The following is an 18,411-nucleotide window of genomic DNA, read 5'->3' as shown; positions in this document are numbered from 1 at the left end:
ATGCCAGGCAGTTCCTTCGGTCTTGTGAAGCTTTGTAGCTTGTCTCTTTGAGCTCCGGTAGAGCAGTGAGCACCCTCCGGCACACCTCATCAGGAGGTCTTCGGTCCTGCGCATGTGATGATGACAATGTCAACGATCTAGAGCGCTGGACCGCTGGACTTCTGATATGACTTTGGAAGGTCACTGACGTGAGTAAACACCAGAACTGATTACGTATGACATTAACATGACGTTCCTCCCGAAGGAGAATATCCCATCGCTACCACCATGAAAATTTTCTCCGGGATTCAAGTATGTATTTCATGGAGGACTCAATATGTACTCGAGTACTGTCCTGATTGACTTCAATTACAGCGTCGAGGTTGGAGACTGCAATGGACCATTCCTCTGCTTGGCTTGTTAGCAAAGTCTGAGGTCAGTGCGAGTCTGGATTTTGCCTAGTGAGCTGTACTGAATTCCTCGACTCCTTTGGTATCTTTCAGGGCGGCGCAACAGCGAACCACGTCAATGAAATAGCCGGCACTGCAGAACTTCATCGGCAAGCAGTGACCGCGAGCAATGGCCAGGGCATTCCCGCTCTCGACAATTATACGGGTGTATACAGACCAGAGATTCACTTCTCACCACCCCAGGTCAGGATCAGACATACGGCAATGAATAACGTAGTGGACCCAGCTAAACTGCCTCCTCTCCCCAGCATTTCATGAACGACCCGAACGGCTTACACAGAGACGCCGTCGGAACGTACCATCTTTACTATCAATGTACGTATGCGCTCCCCTCCATCCTGCACTGTGCAGCTTCCTAACTCCCCACATCTCAGACAATCCGACTGGCCTTGTCGCTGGTAATCAGCACTGGGGTCATGCGACAAGCCAGGATCTCTACCACTGGGAAAACCAGCCCATCGCACTGTACCCACCGACAGCCGACTCGCAAGTCTTCAGTGGCTCTGCTGTCATCGATGCAAACAACACGTCAGGTTTCTTCCCCAACCAGACGAACGGCGTCGTCGCCATCTACACCCTGAACACGCCCACCTCCCAAGTGCAAGAGATTGCGTACTCCTATGACGGCGGTTACACGTTCATGCGCTACGCCGGAAACCCCGTTATCGACGTCAACTCTACCCAGTTCCGAGACCCGAAGGTCATATGGCACGAGCAGACACAGCGCTGGGTTATGGTCGTCGCCCACGCACAGGAGTTCGTCATCGCATTCTACACCTCCCCCGACCTCAAGGCATGGACGCACGTCTCGGACTTCTCCCACCAGGGCCTCCTCGGAATGCAGTGGGAGTGTCCCAACCTCGTCCGGATGCCGGTTCGAGACACGACCACTGGCGCGTTGACCACGGACCAGGACATGTACATCCTCGCGATCAGCATCAACCCCGGCGCACCTCTCGGCGGTTCTGCAACGCAGTACTTCCCTGGGACGTTCGACGGGACGACGTTCACTGCAGTTGACGGCGCAGCTCGTCTCACCGACTTTGCAGAGGACAACTACGCGGGGCAGTTCTTCTACGGCATCTCCGACGACGAAGACCCCATCTCGATCGCGTGGGCGTCGAATTGGCAGTACACACAGCAAGTACCAACGGCGCAGGAAGGGTGGCGCAGTGCCATGAGCCTACCTCGGCGCAACTTCCTCACAAACGTCCCGCGTACTGGTTGGGTGCTCGCCTCGCTGCCTTACGACTTGAGCCCCGTTCTAGGACGAGTGCTCTTCAAGACGGAGTGGCAGACCGAACAGGCGACATCACACACAACCATTCCCGCCGACATTAGAGCGTTCTACGTGAACGTCACAGTGTCTGGACTACCCGCGTCCATCTCAGCAGACGCGAGTCTGGACATCGTGTTCTCCACCGCTCACTCCCAGGAGTCGCTCGCATGTGGGTACTTCTTCGGAGGCGACAATGGGTTCTTCCTAGACCGCGGCGGCACACACGGGTTCCGCAATCCGTTCTTCACCAACAGCTTCTCTACCTCCGTCCTCCCGCGTGAAGATGGGGTGTGGACGATGACCGCCGTCGTAGACCGGAGCATCATTGAAGTCTTCCTGAACGGCGGCGTCGCCAGCGCGACGTCAACATTCTTCTCCACCCAGACGTTGACGTCGGTATCTGTTTCCACTACAGGGATGCCTTCGGGTACGACGACGGAGTGGGAGGTTCGTGCCCTCGAGAATACTTGGCGGGGAAACAGCAGTATCTGAATGAAGCTACTGCGACGGTCTGACTGAGTTTGTTATAGTCTCTCCATTCAACGATGTATCTTACTCAATCCTTGCTCTGTCGAAATACAACGCAGATATAGACGAGGAGATGTGCACACGCAGGGCTTCATATGATTGGCCATGCGCTTCCTGGGCGGTGAGTTGCGTCATGGTCGTCGTACATATCAGTCTGTTGGCGCGACACAGCATTGCAACTTAACATTCCATACTTCCGGTTCACCACCTACATACATCAGCCTACCACCCCCATGTCCGGCTCCAACCATCTCAGCGACAGGTCGGTGTGACTTCCAATCCTCCGCTGCTTATCAAGGTCTGTTGAGCTCGAGGCTGATACGATCGATCTACATTTGACCTAACGTACTAGTTGCTTCTTCTGCAAGATTACAAAAGGTCCGCAGCGTTGTGTGTACGTCGTTCAACTAGGCTACTCACCGATTGCCTCCTTCAGGAGAGATTCCTTCTCTCAAGGTCCTCGAGACGGACTTGAAGTATGCACCACGTCGCTTTCCCTTCTCCATGCACTAACTCGCATCACATCGCCCACTAGCTATGCCTTCCTCGACATCGGACCTGTCGTCGAGGGCCACACCCTGATCATCCCCAAGTGTCAGTCCGTCCCCACATCCCTTCGCATGCGAGGTGGCTGAACGTCATCGGCCGGGGCAGACCATTCTGACAGGATGGACGAGGTCCCGGACGAGTATCTCTCAGAGATACTCCCGCTCGCCAAGAAGATCGCGAAAGCCCTGGGCGTCGTCGACTACAACATCCTCCAGGTAGTACATACATCCTTACACTGAGTCTCTGCCAGTGCAGTATTGACTGAGATTGCTTCTTGTAGAATAACGGGAAGATCGCGCATCAACACGTCTTCCACGTCCACTTCCACGTTATCCCGAAGCCGAACGAGAAGGAGGGGTTGATAATTGGGTGGCCGCGCGTCGAGCAGCCGAAGGACGTCCTCGCGGAGACTTTGAAGAGCATCGTCTCCAAGCTCTAGCTCCGAGTTCCAAACTGACTACATAGAGTATGCCAACGGCAGTACTTCCTTCATGAGTGTTCTGGGAGACGGCCAGACTGAGTGCACTGTACTACTGAAGTAGAGAACCTGCAGCGAAGTTGTGCGCTCCTTCCCCAGGTCAAGTCTTCCTCGAGATGGTGGCGAGTATCGGTGGGAGCACGACATACGCCATCGACGAGCTCTTCGAAGAGTCGAACACCGGTGTCTTTCGTGCGTCGCCGCTTGGCTCTCTGCTGACAGTAAACTTGAAAATGTAAGGCGCGCTCTAGTTCAAGGAGCAAGAAGGCGGAGGAGATTCGGGATATGTACAACAAGATACAAGAAAAATCCACCTATACACGTACAAGATAGATCACCGCTCACGCTAGAACGCCTCCTCGAAGTCCTCTGGGTCCGCCAAGCCGCCCTCAAACGTCAAATCCTCCATCTCAACGTCCACATCTCCGCCGACGTCCAAGTCCAAGTTGAGACCAGCATCCACCGCAGACACGTGATCCTCGTGCGGCTGCGGCTCTTGTGGCGGCTGAGGACTAGGAACGCGAGGAGGGGGAGGGTCGAGGAACGCCAAGCAGCCCCTCGAGCACCCGCGCCAGCGCACGGGCACCCCAACGCCGCCAACGCCCCCCGGCCCAACGCGCACGCCCGCGATCTCCTCTTGCCACGTCCAGCGCTCCTCCGCATGGTGCACGAACACGGGCACGCGCCGGTCGAGCCACGACCCGTCGTCGGCGCGATGTCGAGGCGACGGGCACACGCTGATCCCGGTGATCTCCCCTTCTGTCGGATGCGAGGAAGACGAACGATGGCAGGGCGCGAAGATGTCGTCGTGGTCGTCCCCAGTGTGTGCAGTGTGTGCGGAACGCAAGCGTTCTGGGTTGCTGTCTTCCTCCCAGCGGGCCTTCTTGGGCTTTGGGTCCGGACGGTCCTCGGGCGCCGCAGGTCTCGCCATAGCGGCCGGTACGCACACACGTAGGATGGATGTGAAGTTTGGGGGGACTTGAATGGGTGCGTCCTCTGGGATGGGGACGTCATGGCGCGCTTCCAGGAACGTCTCGAGGTGTGTGTATGTAGGTGGAAGCGGGTATGGAGGTGTCGTCGAAGATGAGGCATGCGGAAGGGTATGGGGATGTGAGTCCGGACTGGACTTGGGAAGGGGAGAGGCATATGGGGCAATGAGATTCCGGAGACACAACTCAGTAAGAGGCGTCACTGAGAAGTGCTCTACAGGGTCGGAGGCAGTCTGCTCTGGTAGCGGGGTAGGTGGAGGAGGCATCCACGGGTTGCCAGCAACAGCCAACTTTCCTAGGTGCATCCCTAGCATCTCTGCTGGAAGCCACCGGAGTTTGTTCTGCGCAACGTTGAGTTCGCGCAAGGAGGCTAGCTGCGCGATCTGCGGGGGCAGGTAGGTCAGACCGTTCGCACCTGTGAACATCAATTAGGTACGCCAGCGTCGGTACAAGTAAAAAAATACGCACGCAAGCTGAGTACTGCGAGAGCGTTCACGCGGAAAAGCTCAGCAGGCAACCGGGTGATTGAGTTGTTCGCTAGGTACAACTCTATCTCGTGTCTGGAGAACTGGGATGTCGACTGTTGCTGAACGACAGTTTGCATGGACGCGGCACGTGCGGTCGGTGTACCTCGTAAGACTTCAGCACCCTTACCGGGGAGTGATGCCAATGCGCTCTCAGGCATTGTCGTTGCACGTACGAGGGTGCGGGTGGGGGAATGGGATGGTGACGGAGGCGCACTAGAGGGCGTGGGTGCTGAAGGGAGGGCAACAAATTTCTGGAGATCTACAATAGCATGGGAAGGGATGCAGGTAATTGGAGGCTCCATAGAGGTAACTGTGCGGCTGTCGGTGCAAGTGAGTACATCCGTTCGCACAGGCAGACAGTCTGCTAGCAGAAAGCTTGCACACGAGGAACGCTCATTGACAAGCATGCATGAGGTGTCACTTGCTGTTATAACACTTCTGCTGGGAAGGGGAAAATGGACAGGCAGAACACATACCTGAGTTCGATGACAACGTTCTGCTTGTCAAACGTGTTCGCGATGGCTCTCTCCCACACATCTATTCCTCCCCGTTGCGCATAAGGTCTCGTTGGCTTCGCTTCCTCGAGATCGTCGTCCATCAGGTCGACGTCATCTGAGTCCATTGCGGACTGCCAACGCCTTGGAGTCGGGGAGCTCGGAGTCGGCCTAACGCGCGACGACGGTGTGAGAGACACATGCTGCCTGGGTGTAACGCGATCTGTCTTCTTCTCGTGCGTTGGAGGCCTCCAAGAGTTCTTGGCAGAGGCCGAAAGCGGGTCGACTACGCGTGAAGGACGCGTCGGAGTCGCGTCTGGCAGCCCATGCCCCCGTTGAGGGAGCACCTGGATCGCGCTCGCATCGTCATCGTCATCGTCATGCGCGAGTCCCCGCCTAGTAAGCTTGCGACTGCCATGCTGTTCGTAGATGCGCGGCTTTCGCGTAGACTTTGTTGACCCGGCGAAGGGATGGACGGGGCCTGGAGAACCAGGGGGTGTGCAGATCGCGGTGAGGCTCGGGGACGACGGGGGAGACGAGTCAATCGGAGCAAGCGAAGGAGACGAAGGCGGAGACGATGAAAGATAGTCGGGGTCGTTGTACGCGTGCATTCGGGGCTAGCAGCAGGAGGAGAAGGAGGAGAAAGGGACTGACTCCCGGCGCTCATGCGCTCCGTAACACTCGGATTTTGCCGGCTCAACGCGTCTGCCAGTCACGGGACCGCGGCGCAACCCTCACCTTCGAATTCGAACCCAGCCAGCTGCGTGAATCTTTGTTTTTGCTTTGTTTTTGCTATGTTCAGTGCTAAGTGCTGTTTGCTATGCAGCCTTTGTCTATGTTTCTTCCCCTTCTCCGACGCGCTCTACGCAGATCGCATATATAGGAGCTCTATGTGCGCGAGTACAATGAGACGAACTACGCAACTTCGACGGTTCGAGTGACATGGAGAACAGTAAGCCGTGGCAGGTTATCCGCCCTCCCTCTGGCAGGGTAAGCTGATCTCTTGGGGTTTGTAGGTGCTTGCAATGGGTACCGGTCTGTGATATCTCCTACAGAATCAGGTTCCCCAAAGGCTGAGAAAGCGCACCGCAAGGTATTCGTGAAAGGTATGGGCCCCATATATATGTCGCGAATGGCGACGACTGACACGAGATGGGCATGTAGTTGTCGGCTTGCGAGGCCTCGAGGTACCCATTCCGGAGGAGCCCACCAAGATCAGCTGTACGCTAAGAAGCGGCATTCACTTCATCACGACGCCCGAAGTGTCTCTGGCTCACGATTGTACTGTCGACCAAGTATTCGAGCTGTACGTCATTTCGACTTGATCTTTGCTTCTCATTTGAACTATTTCTCTTGTGCGTACCTTCCAGGATCGAGCACAGCAAGCTGGAATTCTCGCTGATCATCAGGGTCCGAAGGGACCCACACATTATCGCGCAGAGCAAGGCCAATCAGCCCCCTCTGAATTATGGTGGCAAATCGCGCGGCATCGGCATGCGGAGCTTCCTCATGTTGGCCCCACCACCCGACGCACCCGTGTTCAAGCCACAAGAAAACCTGGGTCGGTACCTGAAGCCGGACGGCTCCCTTGGGCGCACCTTTCTCTCCTTCAAGGATATTGCTGCGCACTTGGACACGCCCCTCCTCGAAGTGTCCTTCCCACTCATTGGGCAGAAAATTGAGGTCGAGAGCAGGTTCAGGGTCAAGGAGCTCAGGCTACAGGTCGGGGAAATCGTGCTTCAGTTTTCCAGGTTCCTGCCATCAACCTAGACTATGTCCCATACATCTGTTCACCCTCCGGAGGGCCCTACTTGTAGCCGCGCGACTTCAGTGATGTGGTCTACGACTCTCTCTCTCGACATTTGGCTCTTGTTTAAGTTACCTTTACCTTAGCTACTGATACCTCAGGCAGAATTTCGTCCTCACCATTGTGCCCGCAACTTGCAAGTGATCTCATATCTTGTTCGATTGGAAGCTAGTACTTCAAGTTGTACATGACTCTTCGACACGGCGGCAGCTTTTCTGCTCCATCCTCTCGAACACAATCACTTGCACATGCACATGCGTCACCTCACATCAGCCCCTGCTCACGCCTTTGCGCTTCGCAGTGAACTTCGCCCACCAATCAGTGCGCCGCGGGTTCTCCGCAACCGCGCGCCACCCCCCATCCGAGCCCGTGTGCGCCATCCTGATCAGAGCTGCCTGCGTTGCATAGAACCGCACGGCCTCCTCGTTCTGCAACACCGAGCACGCCTTCACAAGCCGCAGCAGCACGGACTCGCACAGCCCAGTACTAAACACATAGCACCCCTCCTGCAGCATCGCGGCCCACACCGACTCCGCCAGCCCCAGAGGGTGCGCATTCGTCTTCGGGTTGATCGCCGCGGCCGGAAGCTGCAGCTGCGCCCCCCGCACGAGCCACATCGCGAACTCGGCGTCGTCGGCGCGGATGTGCGAGGGCAGCGCGCTCTCGAGGATGGCGAGCCGCGCCATGTCGCTGCGAAGGCGCGCGGCGCCCGTGAGCCGGCAGGTCTTGCAGCGGCACTTGAAGCCGTAGCGGCGGCCCAGCTCCTCCTGCCGTCCCTCGGCCGTCTGCGCCGGGAAGTTGAGGTAAGAGATGGTGATCTCCTCCCCAGCGCGGATGGGCCGCGAGGCGCGCATGAAAGCGGTCAAGGTCGCGATGTCGAAGCTGTACACGGCGTTGTTGCAGCAGCTATGTATGACCGGCCACGTCAGGCGCTATTGAAGGACGCAAACGCTGTACTTCACCTGTGGTTGATGCGGGAGGCATCCCTTGTGACCGCCATGTACGTTGACCCCCAGACTGGAAATTTGCAGCTGGCCGGGAACCCATTGGTGTCCATGATGGCTTTCACTTCGGACGGCGCCGCTTTGCCCTTGCAGTTATGCAGGGCGAAGAAGGCGCGCTTGTTCGCAGGGTGCAGAGCGTCGACGGTCATATCGAGGACGCTCCCGCCATCCGAGGTGACCAGTGGAAATACCTGGGGGGTGACCAAGATCGGACGCTCGCGCACGATCGTCTCGCCAACTGCGATGTCCGCAGTGGCGATCACGCCAAGCCCTGCCCCTTCCACCGGGACGATCTTGTAGACACGGGGTGGAGGCGGGAATGGTTGCGGCCAACCGGGATACTGTGCACGAAGTGCGTCCAGCATGCCGGTACAGTGCATGAAGCCGGTGAGCAGCTCCGGGGAGCTCTCAGCCACGGGGACCTGTGTCAAGGTGAGGCTGCGGAGCAGGGCGACATCGATTTTGAAGTCGGGCGACGGTTGTGGTTCTTGATAGCGCGCTGGAATCGGAATAACCTTTGATGTCAACTGGGAGTCTGCGGGCGATTTTGGTGAAAGCGACGATCCCGGCAATGTACTGCTCGAGGAGGGTGCAGAGCAGGGAGTAGATTGGGGGACGCCGCCTGAATGCATGGTGAGAGAGAGAGACGGAGAGGCCTGCGAGATCGGCACGAAGATACGCCAGTGTATATATTCAGCGGTGAATAGGGTTCGCTTCGATAGCACAGAATCGTAGCGGAGATCCTGGTCTGTCACTGAAGAAGATGAGTCACGAGGGAACATACCCTATCTGACCAGAGAATTCACAGGACGTGCCTGCTGACTAGAGACCTGGACCTTCGAAGACCGTCGCGTCCGCCAGACGACTGTCGTCAGCTCATAACAACGCTCGTCGTAGTAGTACTACGGACGCCAGGCTAATATAGATGTGTCATGAGATAATGGCTCGATGTTGACATCAGGACGCATATTTGAGGTTAAGAAATATCTGCAACGGATTTGGCTTGGTCTCTGGAGTCTTGGGACACAGGAGGTTTTGAACCAACAACTTGAAGGTTACTCCTCCAGCGTGACGATTTTCCTGTGCGCTGATGTAATCCTCCAATTATGGCAACTCAAGCGCCAGGATGGTGACTTCACAGCTCACGCGTCCTCCGTAAATCACATACTACCTGGATGGCCATTAAAAGATAGTATGGTGTGAGCGTTGAATGCAGATGGGCCTGGAGTAAGAGCTGCTAACCTAATCGTACACAAACAGCACCTCAAGAAGCGAAAGACCGTGACAAAAACCCTCACTTTACGCGTTTTGCACCAAGCTTCGCCCACCATTCCGTCTGCCGCGGGTTCTCAGCGACCTCGCGCCAGCCACCGTCTTCACCAGTGTAGGCCATCCTTAGCTCAGCCGCCTTTGTCGCATAGAGCCGCACGCCTTGCTCGTGCTCCAGAACCGCGCATGCCTTCACGAGCCGCGCGAGTACGGGCTCCCATAAGTTCGGCTCGTAGACCTCATCCTTCTTCATCAGCGTCCACACGGCCTCCGCCACCGAGAAGGCGTCCATGTCCGCCTTTTTCATCTTCGGAAGCTGCTCGATCGGCACGAGCGCCGCGCCATCGAGGACCCACTTCGCGAACTTCACGTCGTCCTCGGCGATCTTCTCCGACGCCAGGCGGATCGCCTTCCGCGCGAGGTCGCTCCTCTCAAGCTCGGACCCGGTGAGGCGGCAGATCCTGCATGCGCACGTAAAGCCGTAGAGCTCCCGGAGCTCGGCCTGCCGTGCGTGCTTTGGTATGAGCGGGTCGAAGAGGTAGCTGATTGTGATCTCCTCGCCTGCGCGGATGGCCCGGAAGGCGCGCAGCGAAAACGTCATGGTCGCTGTGTCGAAAGCGTGGTGCGCGTTCGAATTGCAGCTGGTACCATAGCACGTCAGTATATGTAGACATATCAAGGAAGAAAACGCAACAGGCGCACCTATGGTTCGCACGTGAGATGTCTCTCGCCACCCCGGCGTACTCGCCGTTGTAACCTGGGAAGGGGCCGGCCGCCTGCGAGTTCGTGTCGACGATACCTGCGAGCTCGGTGGGGAGCGCGTTCCCCTTGGAGTTTTTCAACCCGTACAACCCGCGCTTGTTGTCCGCCTGCATGTGCCCCACGATGTTCTCGATGGCACGATACAGTCCCTCCGTAGAGGTGGGAATTGGAGATATCATTCCCCTAGGCTGGACGAGGTACGGACGCTCGCGGAGGATCAGCTCGCCAGCTGCGATGTCCTGAGTAGCGACCAGCCCGAGACCTGCGCCATCGATGGGCTTGACTTCGTGCAACGGAGGAGAGGGCGTCGAGAACGCGAGTGGCCAGCCGGGATACTTCGCTTCGAGAGCTTCCTTCATGGTGTCGTAGTAGATGAACATCGTTTGGGTGGCGGGAGGGGCACCCCTGGGGACCTCTGTACAGCGGAACATGGATGGGACAAATCCAGGCGGGTAGGGCGGGAGCGGAGGAGGCAAGCGGTACCTCGATGTTGGGATCGGCACGAGTTTCTTCGCGGTTTCGACGGGCAGAGAAGGCTTTTTCTCTGGCGCTGGCGCTGAGGGCCGCTCAAGAGCTGGGCCTGGTCCTGAGTCCGCGCTGCCCGTGTGAGTTGTCGCCTTGCGCGATTCGCGGGGAGTGGAGAGGAGGAATCCGCGTCGCATGGTGGCGAAAACTTGGAGAGAGGGACGGGGACGATGCGCAGATCCTGCAGATTATATATGAGCACAATAAGGTTTAGTTCAACTTCTTGCGAAGAGCCTCTTTCCCAGACGGAGGTCCACCTACCGAATCCATCTGTGCTTTGTCTGATCCCAACGATCTCAGTTGTGGGCTACTCTCCAAGGAGCCCAGTATGTATACGATGACCGGATATATGAGAACAGCACCCACCCGCATCAAACGAAGGGAGCGGAGACACATTGAACTCGACCCCGCGTCCCCATCACGATTTGAACGTGTTTGACACTGATATTAGCATGCGTGCACGTACCAATCACTACGTGTCGCTCTTGTTCTTAAAAACCCTGAGTAAAATGGCCTATGTCGATTTCGAGATCTGGTATTGTCCAGCAGGTCCCAGGATGCGGCCAGTTGGATGATGGAGGTACAGAGGAAAGCTGCCGTCGGCGACACCGGCCCGCCAGGCGCTTTCAATATTCGGCAAATGCCGGAGGTCGATTGGGTTGCCAGTTGGATGGTTTGTTACTTACTACTTGTCCGAAATCATCACACGCACGTCGCACAGTCTTCGACAAGGGCATGAGGATATCTGACACTACACTACAACAAGAAGAGTTGGAAAGATGTCAACTACTAGTCGCTCCTGGGAACTTGATTATCTTCCATAACTCTTCGAGCATCGCATACTGACCGGCCACGCTCCAGGATCAGATTCAAGCCATCGAGGAAGCGGGGATATATGATGGTATGGCTATTGTGTGTGACTGATAGCTGTGAGTCAAGGCTGATGCTCGCTTCGTTCAGACGATGTACCAGCACCGACTCGTGCTCCCTGCAAGTGTCTCTTCTTAGTATACGGCAGCACTATCTTTGCTTTCGGCCGCATGATGTTCAAGATACAACGACGCACGGGGGAATCGGGCCTTTAGCATCGGGGGACGGTGAAGATGTCCCACCGGGAGAGGCTGTACTCGTCCCGAGGGCGTATACGTACTTCTCTGACAGCTCCAGGTGAGGTCTATGCGGATAATGCGCAGTTTCCGATGCTTACCGATGCAGGAAACCAAGGTCTTGTCATATGTAAGCCCGGACACACCGAAGAATGTACGTTAGGGCGCGCTCCCGACTTGCCAGATCAGGAGCTCAGCCTAAATCAATTGGACCACACATGCGCTCCTGTGCCGCAACTCTGACAGCTGACCCAAGTTCAGGCGTATGTGCTTTTCACACAATTACGCTGTCGCACTTCCTTTGTCTGATCACCGATGTCGTTGGCAGGCACTGCGCCTGACAGAAGCCCGGATGGACGCCTGTCCGGACCTAGCCAACCGAACCGTATTTGCCTTCAGGGGTCCACTATATGCACCTGGTTGAAGCGATGCATGAGAAGCCGCCCGGATTGTGTGCGTACCATTTTCCATATTCTCACGTTCTGCGCTGAGCACGTACGCAAGGAGGTCCCGCCTCATAACGCTCTTTCCCGGATTCTCGGCACGCCCCGTTGAGAGGACACTTATATGAGGATACTGCCTTCGAAGTCTCTCCCTCCTTGGCCAACCTACGCCATACCTGGCATCGCCGACTCGTCGTTGTGATCCCTTACCTCTAGTCCTTCCCCCTTCTATCATCTCCTACATGTCTTTGCTGCCGCATGACGCTGCGTCAATGACCTTCCCGCACGAGATATTCGATGAGATCATCAACGCCATCCCGGAACTCGACGAGTCCCGAACGACCATCGTGGGCGTCCTCAGCAGGTGCGCGCTCGTGAGCAAGGACTGGCTTCCCCGCTGCCAATACCACCTTTACTCCATCGTCTACCTGCGCATGTACAACAACGCTTCCTACACCCGCTTCCGCCACCTCCTGCGCACCCTCCGCAACACCCCGCACATCAGCCCCCTCGTCCGCGAACTCACTGTCTCGGACGGGATCGAACAGATGCCGGGCGGGATCCTCAGGCTTCTCCCGATCTTCCTCGCTTGGAAATTGCCGAACATCAACACGCTCACGCTCCTCGGCGAGGGCACGCGTCTCGAGCTGCACCCGGTGTTCTTCGCCGCTCTGTCGACGGCGAAGACGCTGACCTCCCTGAGGCTCGTCCAGACTAGGATCTCCCGGACGGACTTTCATAGGATTTTGGCGGCGCTCCCGCAGATCAGCCATCTCAAACTCGATGGAGTAGCGTGGCAGGACTTGCGTGAGTCCTGCGTGTTGCAGTGGCCGGGATACCGCCCGAACATACCTCGCCTCACCAGCCTGTGCATGACCGACATTCCCAAGGCGGACACAGAGTATGCTCCGGTATGTCGCCGCGCGCGCTGTTCGCATACGTATTCCTGAAGCTAACTTCGTATGCCGTCACCATTCACAAGTTCACGTATCGCCCGTACATGCTGCTCCTCCTGAGCGTATTGGGACCGACAGTTGACACGTTGCTCCTCGACATTGACGCATTCTACAAGAACGCCAACATCAAGCACGGTGACTGTGCCATAACTCGTCGTGCTCTGTACCTTCTACTAAATCGTGCGCAACTCGACACAGAGCTACCCAACGTACCACCAATACTGTTCTTCGAGCGTCTCCGTTCGCTCACCCTGCGCTTCTGCTGGAAGTTCAAGCCAACGGAGTCTCCACCAGAGGGTCTTCTCTCTTTCCTGGACCGCCTCAAAGCGCCGTCCCTGCAGACGCTGCATGTCGTGCTGCAAATCAGGCCGAAACATGAGCTTGGGGACCCCGCGGCGCTCTTCGAAGTCGCCAAGAACATCGACATCTACGCGACCCGCGTTTCACCACTGGAGTCGCTCAAGATCCTGTTCATCTTCGACCTCAACTTCTTGTTGGAGTGGAATAAAGAGTCCTTCAAGGAGCGGCTCTTGGATAACTTCATCTGCCATCCCGCATTCGCGAAGTGGAGGACGTCTTCGCGGCTGTACAAACGCGGAGTACTGAATGTCAAGGTCTCCATCGTGAAGCGTGAGTGCCTTTCCGTAGCCTCAACTCGAAATCAGCTCAGCTCTGAACGTTCTGAACTCTGTATCTCTGTCGCTTCACCAGTAATGCTCGATCAGCCTCGAGACACTGGCTTCTGGGATGTGACGCTGTGGGAATACCAAAGCAGCGCAGATAAGGACCCCGCTCCCGGGCCGTTGCCTCTCAAAATCTCGACGATGCCTGCGTATTCCTACGGCGTCGACTTCGAGAGACTTATACCCAAGCTGTTCAGCTATTGAACGTTTCACAATGTGGAGCGTTCAGGGAGCCAGCACGCCAGCCGAAGAGAGAACGACACGGATGAAACGTACCTGCGTACTTCCCTGCGCAAGGGCTGAATCATGGTAGCGAGGCGTGCTCACATGCCGCCTGTATCGCACTCCTGCTTGCAAGGTGCCCCGCCCGCACTCTGAATTGGAGTGCCCGCCGAATGCACACGACGTCGCACACGAGGTTGCAGTGGAATAGGGATATACACAATGTACGGGGTATGCTGGTTGGTACGGATCATCCTTGCGTCCCCCACCCATACCAATCAACTTGTCCTCCAACTACCTCGGTTCTCGTCTCTCTTTTGAGAGGGGTACAGATATCGAGGGTAAGGCCGAGCATGAAAATGCTTTTGAGGTCAATGCCCGACGGAGATATGCCTAGCAAGGACGTACCTTCAGGCGTCACAAGCAGAGGAGAAGATCCGCCAATTCATCATTGTACTCGAGGTGGTGCAGCGACGACACTGACGGCGTCTCACTGGAAGCATGGAGCTTCCATAGCGTACCGGCGATCTGAGGGGGATTGAACTCGTTCTGCCCTAATGAGGCGCATCAAATCAGTCAGATGAAACATCTTGCGGCAGGAGATGGAATACGCATGGCAATGAGAAGACACGTAAGGGACTCACATCCGAGCACGGCCCCCCTGACCGTCAGGATACCACGGCGGTATAAAGGCGAAGTTGCGAGCCATGACTTCGCGCGTATGAGATATCGATCCATGAGATCCTTCCGAGCACTGAGACCTGCGTCAGCATCTGGCGCAGATGCGGTACTGTCATTAGTTGCTTCGGAATCATCCAGGCCCTGCGGCTCCTCAGAAGGCATGCAGAGCAGATACAGGACGTTCACAGATCGAAGGGATGAGAGGTGTATCGCATAGGCGCTGACGTCTGGAGCAGGGTCGATGAATACATCGGCTGGATGCGGCCCATCCAAAAATTGCTCAAGGGAGTCGCGATCGAGGTGCACGACCAGATTGACGGTTGAAAGGACGGGCATGTCAAGTCGACGGAAGAAGTCCAGTAACCCTGCCGGCGACGCAAAATGGTCATACTGCCGGATCACGTCGTAGCCTAATGTCAACGAATGCAGTTGGGGGAAGTGGAGGATCGGGAACGCGCCCGGTAGTTCTACGATCCCACGTCGAGGTCAGCTTGGGTAGTAAGACGATACTTCCAGTTCATATCACCTTGCGAATGATGTTGGAGATCATATAGGGAAAAGGAGTCGAGAGACAAGGTGTTCATCGTCATTTGGAATGAGCCGATGATTTGCCATAGGCATCTTGCATAGTCCGCCGTGTACTGCAACGAATGAGGTCTTGTGAGGTCGTTACTGTGTGGTAATGTATAGGAGGGGAACATACCGGGCAGTCGAAGCCAAACAGTAGTCCTAAACGATCCAGTATGCGCAACGCACGAAGGCTTGTACGGCGCCGAAGTGGTGACTCGGATTGTGGCGGGAACGAGCGGTCCAAGTCGTCCCATGAAAGTTTGTGTATCATGACATCCTCGAGGGAAGGCAAACAAGAGAGCATGCGAAAGAAGAGAGTGAAGGTGAACCCCATCATGGCCAGACGCAGCTTCGTCACGGTGCGGAACGTTGTCAGCGCCGCAAAGCTCGAGGGGTGAGGACAGAATGTCCGTCGCAGACCTCCGCCCGTGAAGCGGAGATCACGAAGGTTTGGCAACCTCCCCGCAGCCAGGACGGGCCAGAGACGCACTTTCTGTGGCCATGAGGCTGAGTAATGGCGTTGAGAGGGAAGTGGTGCTTCTCGGAAGCGGAACTCTCGCACGCACAGTCTCAGATGTGGACTGTCTCGCAACGTACGGAGTAGGATCTCCAACCGGTGAGAGTCGACCTCTGATGCTCCTGTGAATTCGATGGCTCGATAGAGACAGCGCTGAGACCAGGGAAGCCACAGATGGGAGACGAGCGCGCAACAGCAAAGGTTAACTCGCCAGCGGCCATCGTCGCGATCTTCGTGGATGAGTGTGATGATGTCCTCATAGATCTCTGTTGGAAATACCGATGGGAAAGGCTGAAAAGGAGGTATAGACGTGCTGGACATCTGCAACCCGAGCGTTGTTTTAGAGGCAACTGACATTGCGATGGTCCAGGTGTATCCAGTGCTGGCAGTTTACGTGAGAGAACGACATCGGACAAGGCGTACTTACGCGATGGTTAGGCGGCTTATGGCGCCGAAGCGGTCCGGTCCGGTCCGGCCCGGAGTCCCCCAAAAGATGAACTTTGCGGTTGGAAACATCTTGTATCTGTCCTTGACTTGAACGGACTGTTGCCCTTCTCCACCCTCGTTGCGTGAATTCTTCAGTCTGGGCAGCGATTAACTGGTGCGACCACTCGGGCATCCCAGCCAGAGAGGGTACGAGAGGAGAGCTCAGGGTACTCGGGCACTTTTCAAACGCAGGTTCAACGCAGCGAGATGGTCCTCGATATTACTTTCGCCTTCAAGGACTCTGCCGAAGACGTCGATATCAAGGACGTTTGACGCATAACGGCCCTCTGAAGCGCACTCGAGAAGAGGGAAGATGAGCTCATTGAGGTACATTACAGGGCGCTCATACTGTCCTCGCTGTCCTCGCTGCCAGGTTGTAAATCATTGTAATACAACTTCTCGGATGGTCGCCGGCGAAACTCGGAGCGTGGATCGTATCCAAGCGCTGACGTGTCTTTCTCTCCCTTCGTCTTCACATCGTTAATTATGTCTGGCCCTCTCAGCACAGTGAGCTCTTCATCCAGAATCCTCCATGTTGCGTCACAAACTGACTTATTCCAGATGACCTCTATGACTAGAGTGAACTTCGAGATCCTTCCTTACACATTGTTTGACACCCTGTCGAAGCATAGAAATGTGGGCAACTATGTGAACATCACCGCCATGTGTGTCTGCCAGCGGAACAACCCTCCTGTCTGGACGGATTACAACGCTCAGTGCGCGAGCATGCTCGAGCTCGATGGGGACGAGATCGAGTTCTGTGCGGAGGAATTGTTGAAACCTGAGGCCTTCCTCGAGATGGGTTTCAGGTGCGTGATCTCCGTGCTTGATACGTGTACGTGCCCTCGTGTTGGAGTAGGGACTCAGAATAGTGCACCTCGAGTCAGAGAGCTCTGGAAAGGCATGTTCGAAAGATTGTGCTGGCAGGGGTACCCCCCTTTTTTTCTCCCTTCCAGGATATTCGTCTCCGTGCAAAAATCTGACCGCTGTGCTGATAGATATCTGACCGGCTGTGGCGGCCCCACTTCCAGTATCGAAGGGGCTCTCTACATGTTCGACCCTCTCACCGACTCGCTCCGCACGGATCCCGACCGCTACGTGGGGCACACCGCCGATCGCGACGTCCGCGCCAAGGCCCACAGCGGGGCCGCGTTCGCTTACTACCTCGAGTACACGGGGACCGACACGGAATTCGAAGAATGACACCTAGTCGAGCGCGACGAGTTCGGAAGACTCATGGACGACCCAGAGGGGTTCGAAGGACGTCTGGGCTCGCTCTTCCTCGCGGTACGGCATGCCAACGCCAGCGTCGTCCTAGGTCTCGCCAGTCCCGTGGCACTCTTCGTGGGGCTTCAGTTCAAGGAGGCCGCCGCAAAGGCTGGGGTGGACGTTGGGCGCGCGCGCGAGTATTGGCCTCTGTGGCGTGCGCTGAAGCAGATGAAGCAGGAGAGGGAGGTCGAAATACGAAAGGACGAGCAACGTGTGCAGCCCGGGAGCCTCTACATCTGTGCCGAGCCAGGATGCAAGATACAGGGCGTCCACAAGTCTGCCCTGAAGGCTTGTGCGGGCAGGTGCCCTCCGGATCTCAAGCCTCGTTACTGCAGTGCAGAGTACCAGAAGAAGGTATGCCGCGTTTCTATGCTCCCATATGATATCTATCCAGTCGGCGTGTCTGATCGGAGTGATCCCCGGCAGGACTGGCCGCGCCACAAGGTGCTTTGCAAGCGAGGACAGTCGGACACGCAGCTGGCCGGAGCCTTAAACAGCTTCCTCGAACCAGCGGACGAAGCGAATGGTGACGAGGAGGCTTCGGAGGAGCCCGAGGAACAACAGCTCATGGACTTGAATAATATCGAAAGGACGCCAGGACCGGCACGTATCATTGAGATTCCGGATGCACGGCGCGGCGAGATCCTTCGCATCTCCTCTACGACGATGTCTCCGAGGGAGATGCGGAACTTCCGAGAGCACATGATGAAGCGTTGGCAAGGGACTCCGTCAGGTGAGCAGGTCTCTTCGCCTCTACATGAATGCACACTCACGGAAGTACATTGACAGCTCAGGAGCAACAAGCCGATCCATGACAT

The 18,411-nt window shown here is 56.5% G+C and overlaps 10 protein-coding genes across 10 annotated transcripts; 6 read left to right on the top strand and 4 right to left on the bottom strand.

Moving 5' to 3' along the window:
• Positions 1-267: 267 nt before the first annotated feature.
• Positions 268-2,220, top strand: L226DRAFT_575319 (uncharacterized protein; the record flags this gene model as incomplete). Its single annotated transcript, XM_067685172.1, has 5 exons — positions 268-291; positions 355-414; positions 483-632; positions 698-764; positions 824-2,220. The coding sequence occupies 5 exons, from the start codon at positions 268-270 to the stop codon at positions 2,218-2,220; spliced, it is 1,698 nt and encodes a 565-aa protein (XP_067530419.1).
• Positions 2,221-2,489: 269 nt separating this feature from the next.
• L226DRAFT_616602 (HIT-like protein) lies at positions 2,490-3,286 on the top strand (the record flags this gene model as incomplete). The annotated part of the gene is made up of 6 exons (XM_067686929.1): positions 2,490-2,518; positions 2,609-2,634; positions 2,693-2,732; positions 2,792-2,850; positions 2,911-3,020; positions 3,086-3,286. The coding sequence occupies 6 exons, from the start codon at positions 2,490-2,492 to the stop codon at positions 3,242-3,244; spliced, it is 423 nt and encodes a 140-aa protein (XP_067530418.1). The 3' UTR covers positions 3,245-3,286.
• A 221-nt stretch (positions 3,287-3,507) lies between these two features.
• On the bottom strand, positions 3,508-5,910 carry L226DRAFT_555043 (uncharacterized protein). Its single transcript, XM_067683035.1, has 3 exons — positions 5,276-5,910; positions 4,741-5,117; positions 3,508-4,687 (listed from the first exon to the last, which is right to left on the bottom strand). The coding sequence occupies exons 1-3, from the start codon at positions 5,902-5,904 to the stop codon at positions 3,630-3,632; spliced, it is 2,064 nt and encodes a 687-aa protein (XP_067530417.1). The 5' UTR covers positions 5,905-5,910; the 3' UTR covers positions 3,508-3,629.
• Positions 5,911-6,235: 325 nt separating this feature from the next.
• L226DRAFT_616600 (uncharacterized protein) lies at positions 6,236-7,151 on the top strand (the record flags this gene model as incomplete). Its single annotated transcript, XM_067686928.1, has 4 exons — positions 6,236-6,245; positions 6,310-6,399; positions 6,458-6,599; positions 6,664-7,151. The coding sequence occupies 4 exons, from the start codon at positions 6,236-6,238 to the stop codon at positions 7,061-7,063; spliced, it is 642 nt and encodes a 213-aa protein (XP_067530416.1). The 3' UTR covers positions 7,064-7,151.
• Positions 7,152-7,240: 89 nt separating this feature from the next.
• On the bottom strand, positions 7,241-8,754 carry L226DRAFT_539477 (SET domain-containing protein). Its single transcript, XM_067681690.1, has 2 exons — positions 8,063-8,754; positions 7,241-8,006 (listed from the first exon to the last, which is right to left on the bottom strand). The coding sequence occupies exons 1-2, from the start codon at positions 8,734-8,736 to the stop codon at positions 7,370-7,372; spliced, it is 1,311 nt and encodes a 436-aa protein (XP_067530415.1). The 5' UTR covers positions 8,737-8,754; the 3' UTR covers positions 7,241-7,369.
• A 598-nt stretch (positions 8,755-9,352) lies between these two features.
• On the bottom strand, positions 9,353-11,014 carry L226DRAFT_265754 (SET domain-containing protein). The gene is made up of 3 exons (XM_067673423.1): positions 10,922-11,014; positions 10,076-10,841; positions 9,353-10,014 (listed from the first exon to the last, which is right to left on the bottom strand). Exons 2-3 carry the CDS (start codon positions 10,795-10,797, stop codon positions 9,399-9,401), a joined length of 1,338 nt encoding a protein of 445 aa, XP_067530414.1. The 5' UTR covers positions 10,798-10,841; positions 10,922-11,014; the 3' UTR covers positions 9,353-9,398.
• Positions 11,015-12,217: 1,203 nt separating this feature from the next.
• L226DRAFT_265690 (uncharacterized protein) lies at positions 12,218-13,412 on the top strand. The gene is made up of 4 exons (XM_067673422.1): positions 12,218-12,219; positions 12,271-13,110; positions 13,244-13,300; positions 13,364-13,412. The coding sequence occupies exons 2-3, from the start codon at positions 12,452-12,454 to the stop codon at positions 13,245-13,247; spliced, it is 663 nt and encodes a 220-aa protein (XP_067530413.1). The 5' UTR covers positions 12,218-12,219; positions 12,271-12,451; the 3' UTR covers positions 13,248-13,300; positions 13,364-13,412.
• A 1,115-nt stretch (positions 13,413-14,527) lies between these two features.
• On the bottom strand, positions 14,528-16,243 carry L226DRAFT_265685 (uncharacterized protein). Its single transcript, XM_067673421.1, has 4 exons — positions 15,455-16,243; positions 15,278-15,392; positions 14,715-15,218; positions 14,528-14,619 (listed from the first exon to the last, which is right to left on the bottom strand). Coding segments are annotated over exons 1-4 (1,362 nt in total). The 5' UTR covers positions 16,196-16,243; the 3' UTR covers positions 14,528-14,617.
• Positions 16,244-16,377: 134 nt separating this feature from the next.
• L226DRAFT_563159 (uncharacterized protein) lies at positions 16,378-17,527 on the top strand (the record flags this gene model as incomplete). The annotated part of the gene is made up of 3 exons (XM_067683542.1): positions 16,378-16,831; positions 16,886-17,133; positions 17,323-17,527. Exons 1-3 carry the CDS (start codon positions 16,811-16,813, stop codon positions 17,525-17,527), a joined length of 474 nt encoding a protein of 157 aa, XP_067530411.1. The 5' UTR covers positions 16,378-16,810.
• A 33-nt stretch (positions 17,528-17,560) lies between these two features.
• Positions 17,561-18,408, top strand: L226DRAFT_575310 (uncharacterized protein; the record flags this gene model as incomplete). The annotated part of the gene is made up of 3 exons (XM_067685171.1): positions 17,561-17,947; positions 18,020-18,326; positions 18,383-18,408. The coding sequence occupies 3 exons, from the start codon at positions 17,561-17,563 to the stop codon at positions 18,406-18,408; spliced, it is 720 nt and encodes a 239-aa protein (XP_067530410.1).
• Positions 18,409-18,411: the final 3 nt, after the last annotated feature.

The sequence above is a fragment of the Lentinus tigrinus genome (genome assembly GCF_003813185.1).
Source record: "Lentinus tigrinus ALCF2SS1-7 unplaced genomic scaffold L226scaffold_43, whole genome shotgun sequence".
NCBI lineage: Eukaryota > Fungi > Basidiomycota > Agaricomycetes > Polyporales > Polyporaceae > Lentinus > Lentinus tigrinus.
The sequence above is the reverse complement of the archived record's forward strand: the minus strand, read 5'-3'. Positions and strand labels throughout refer to the sequence as shown.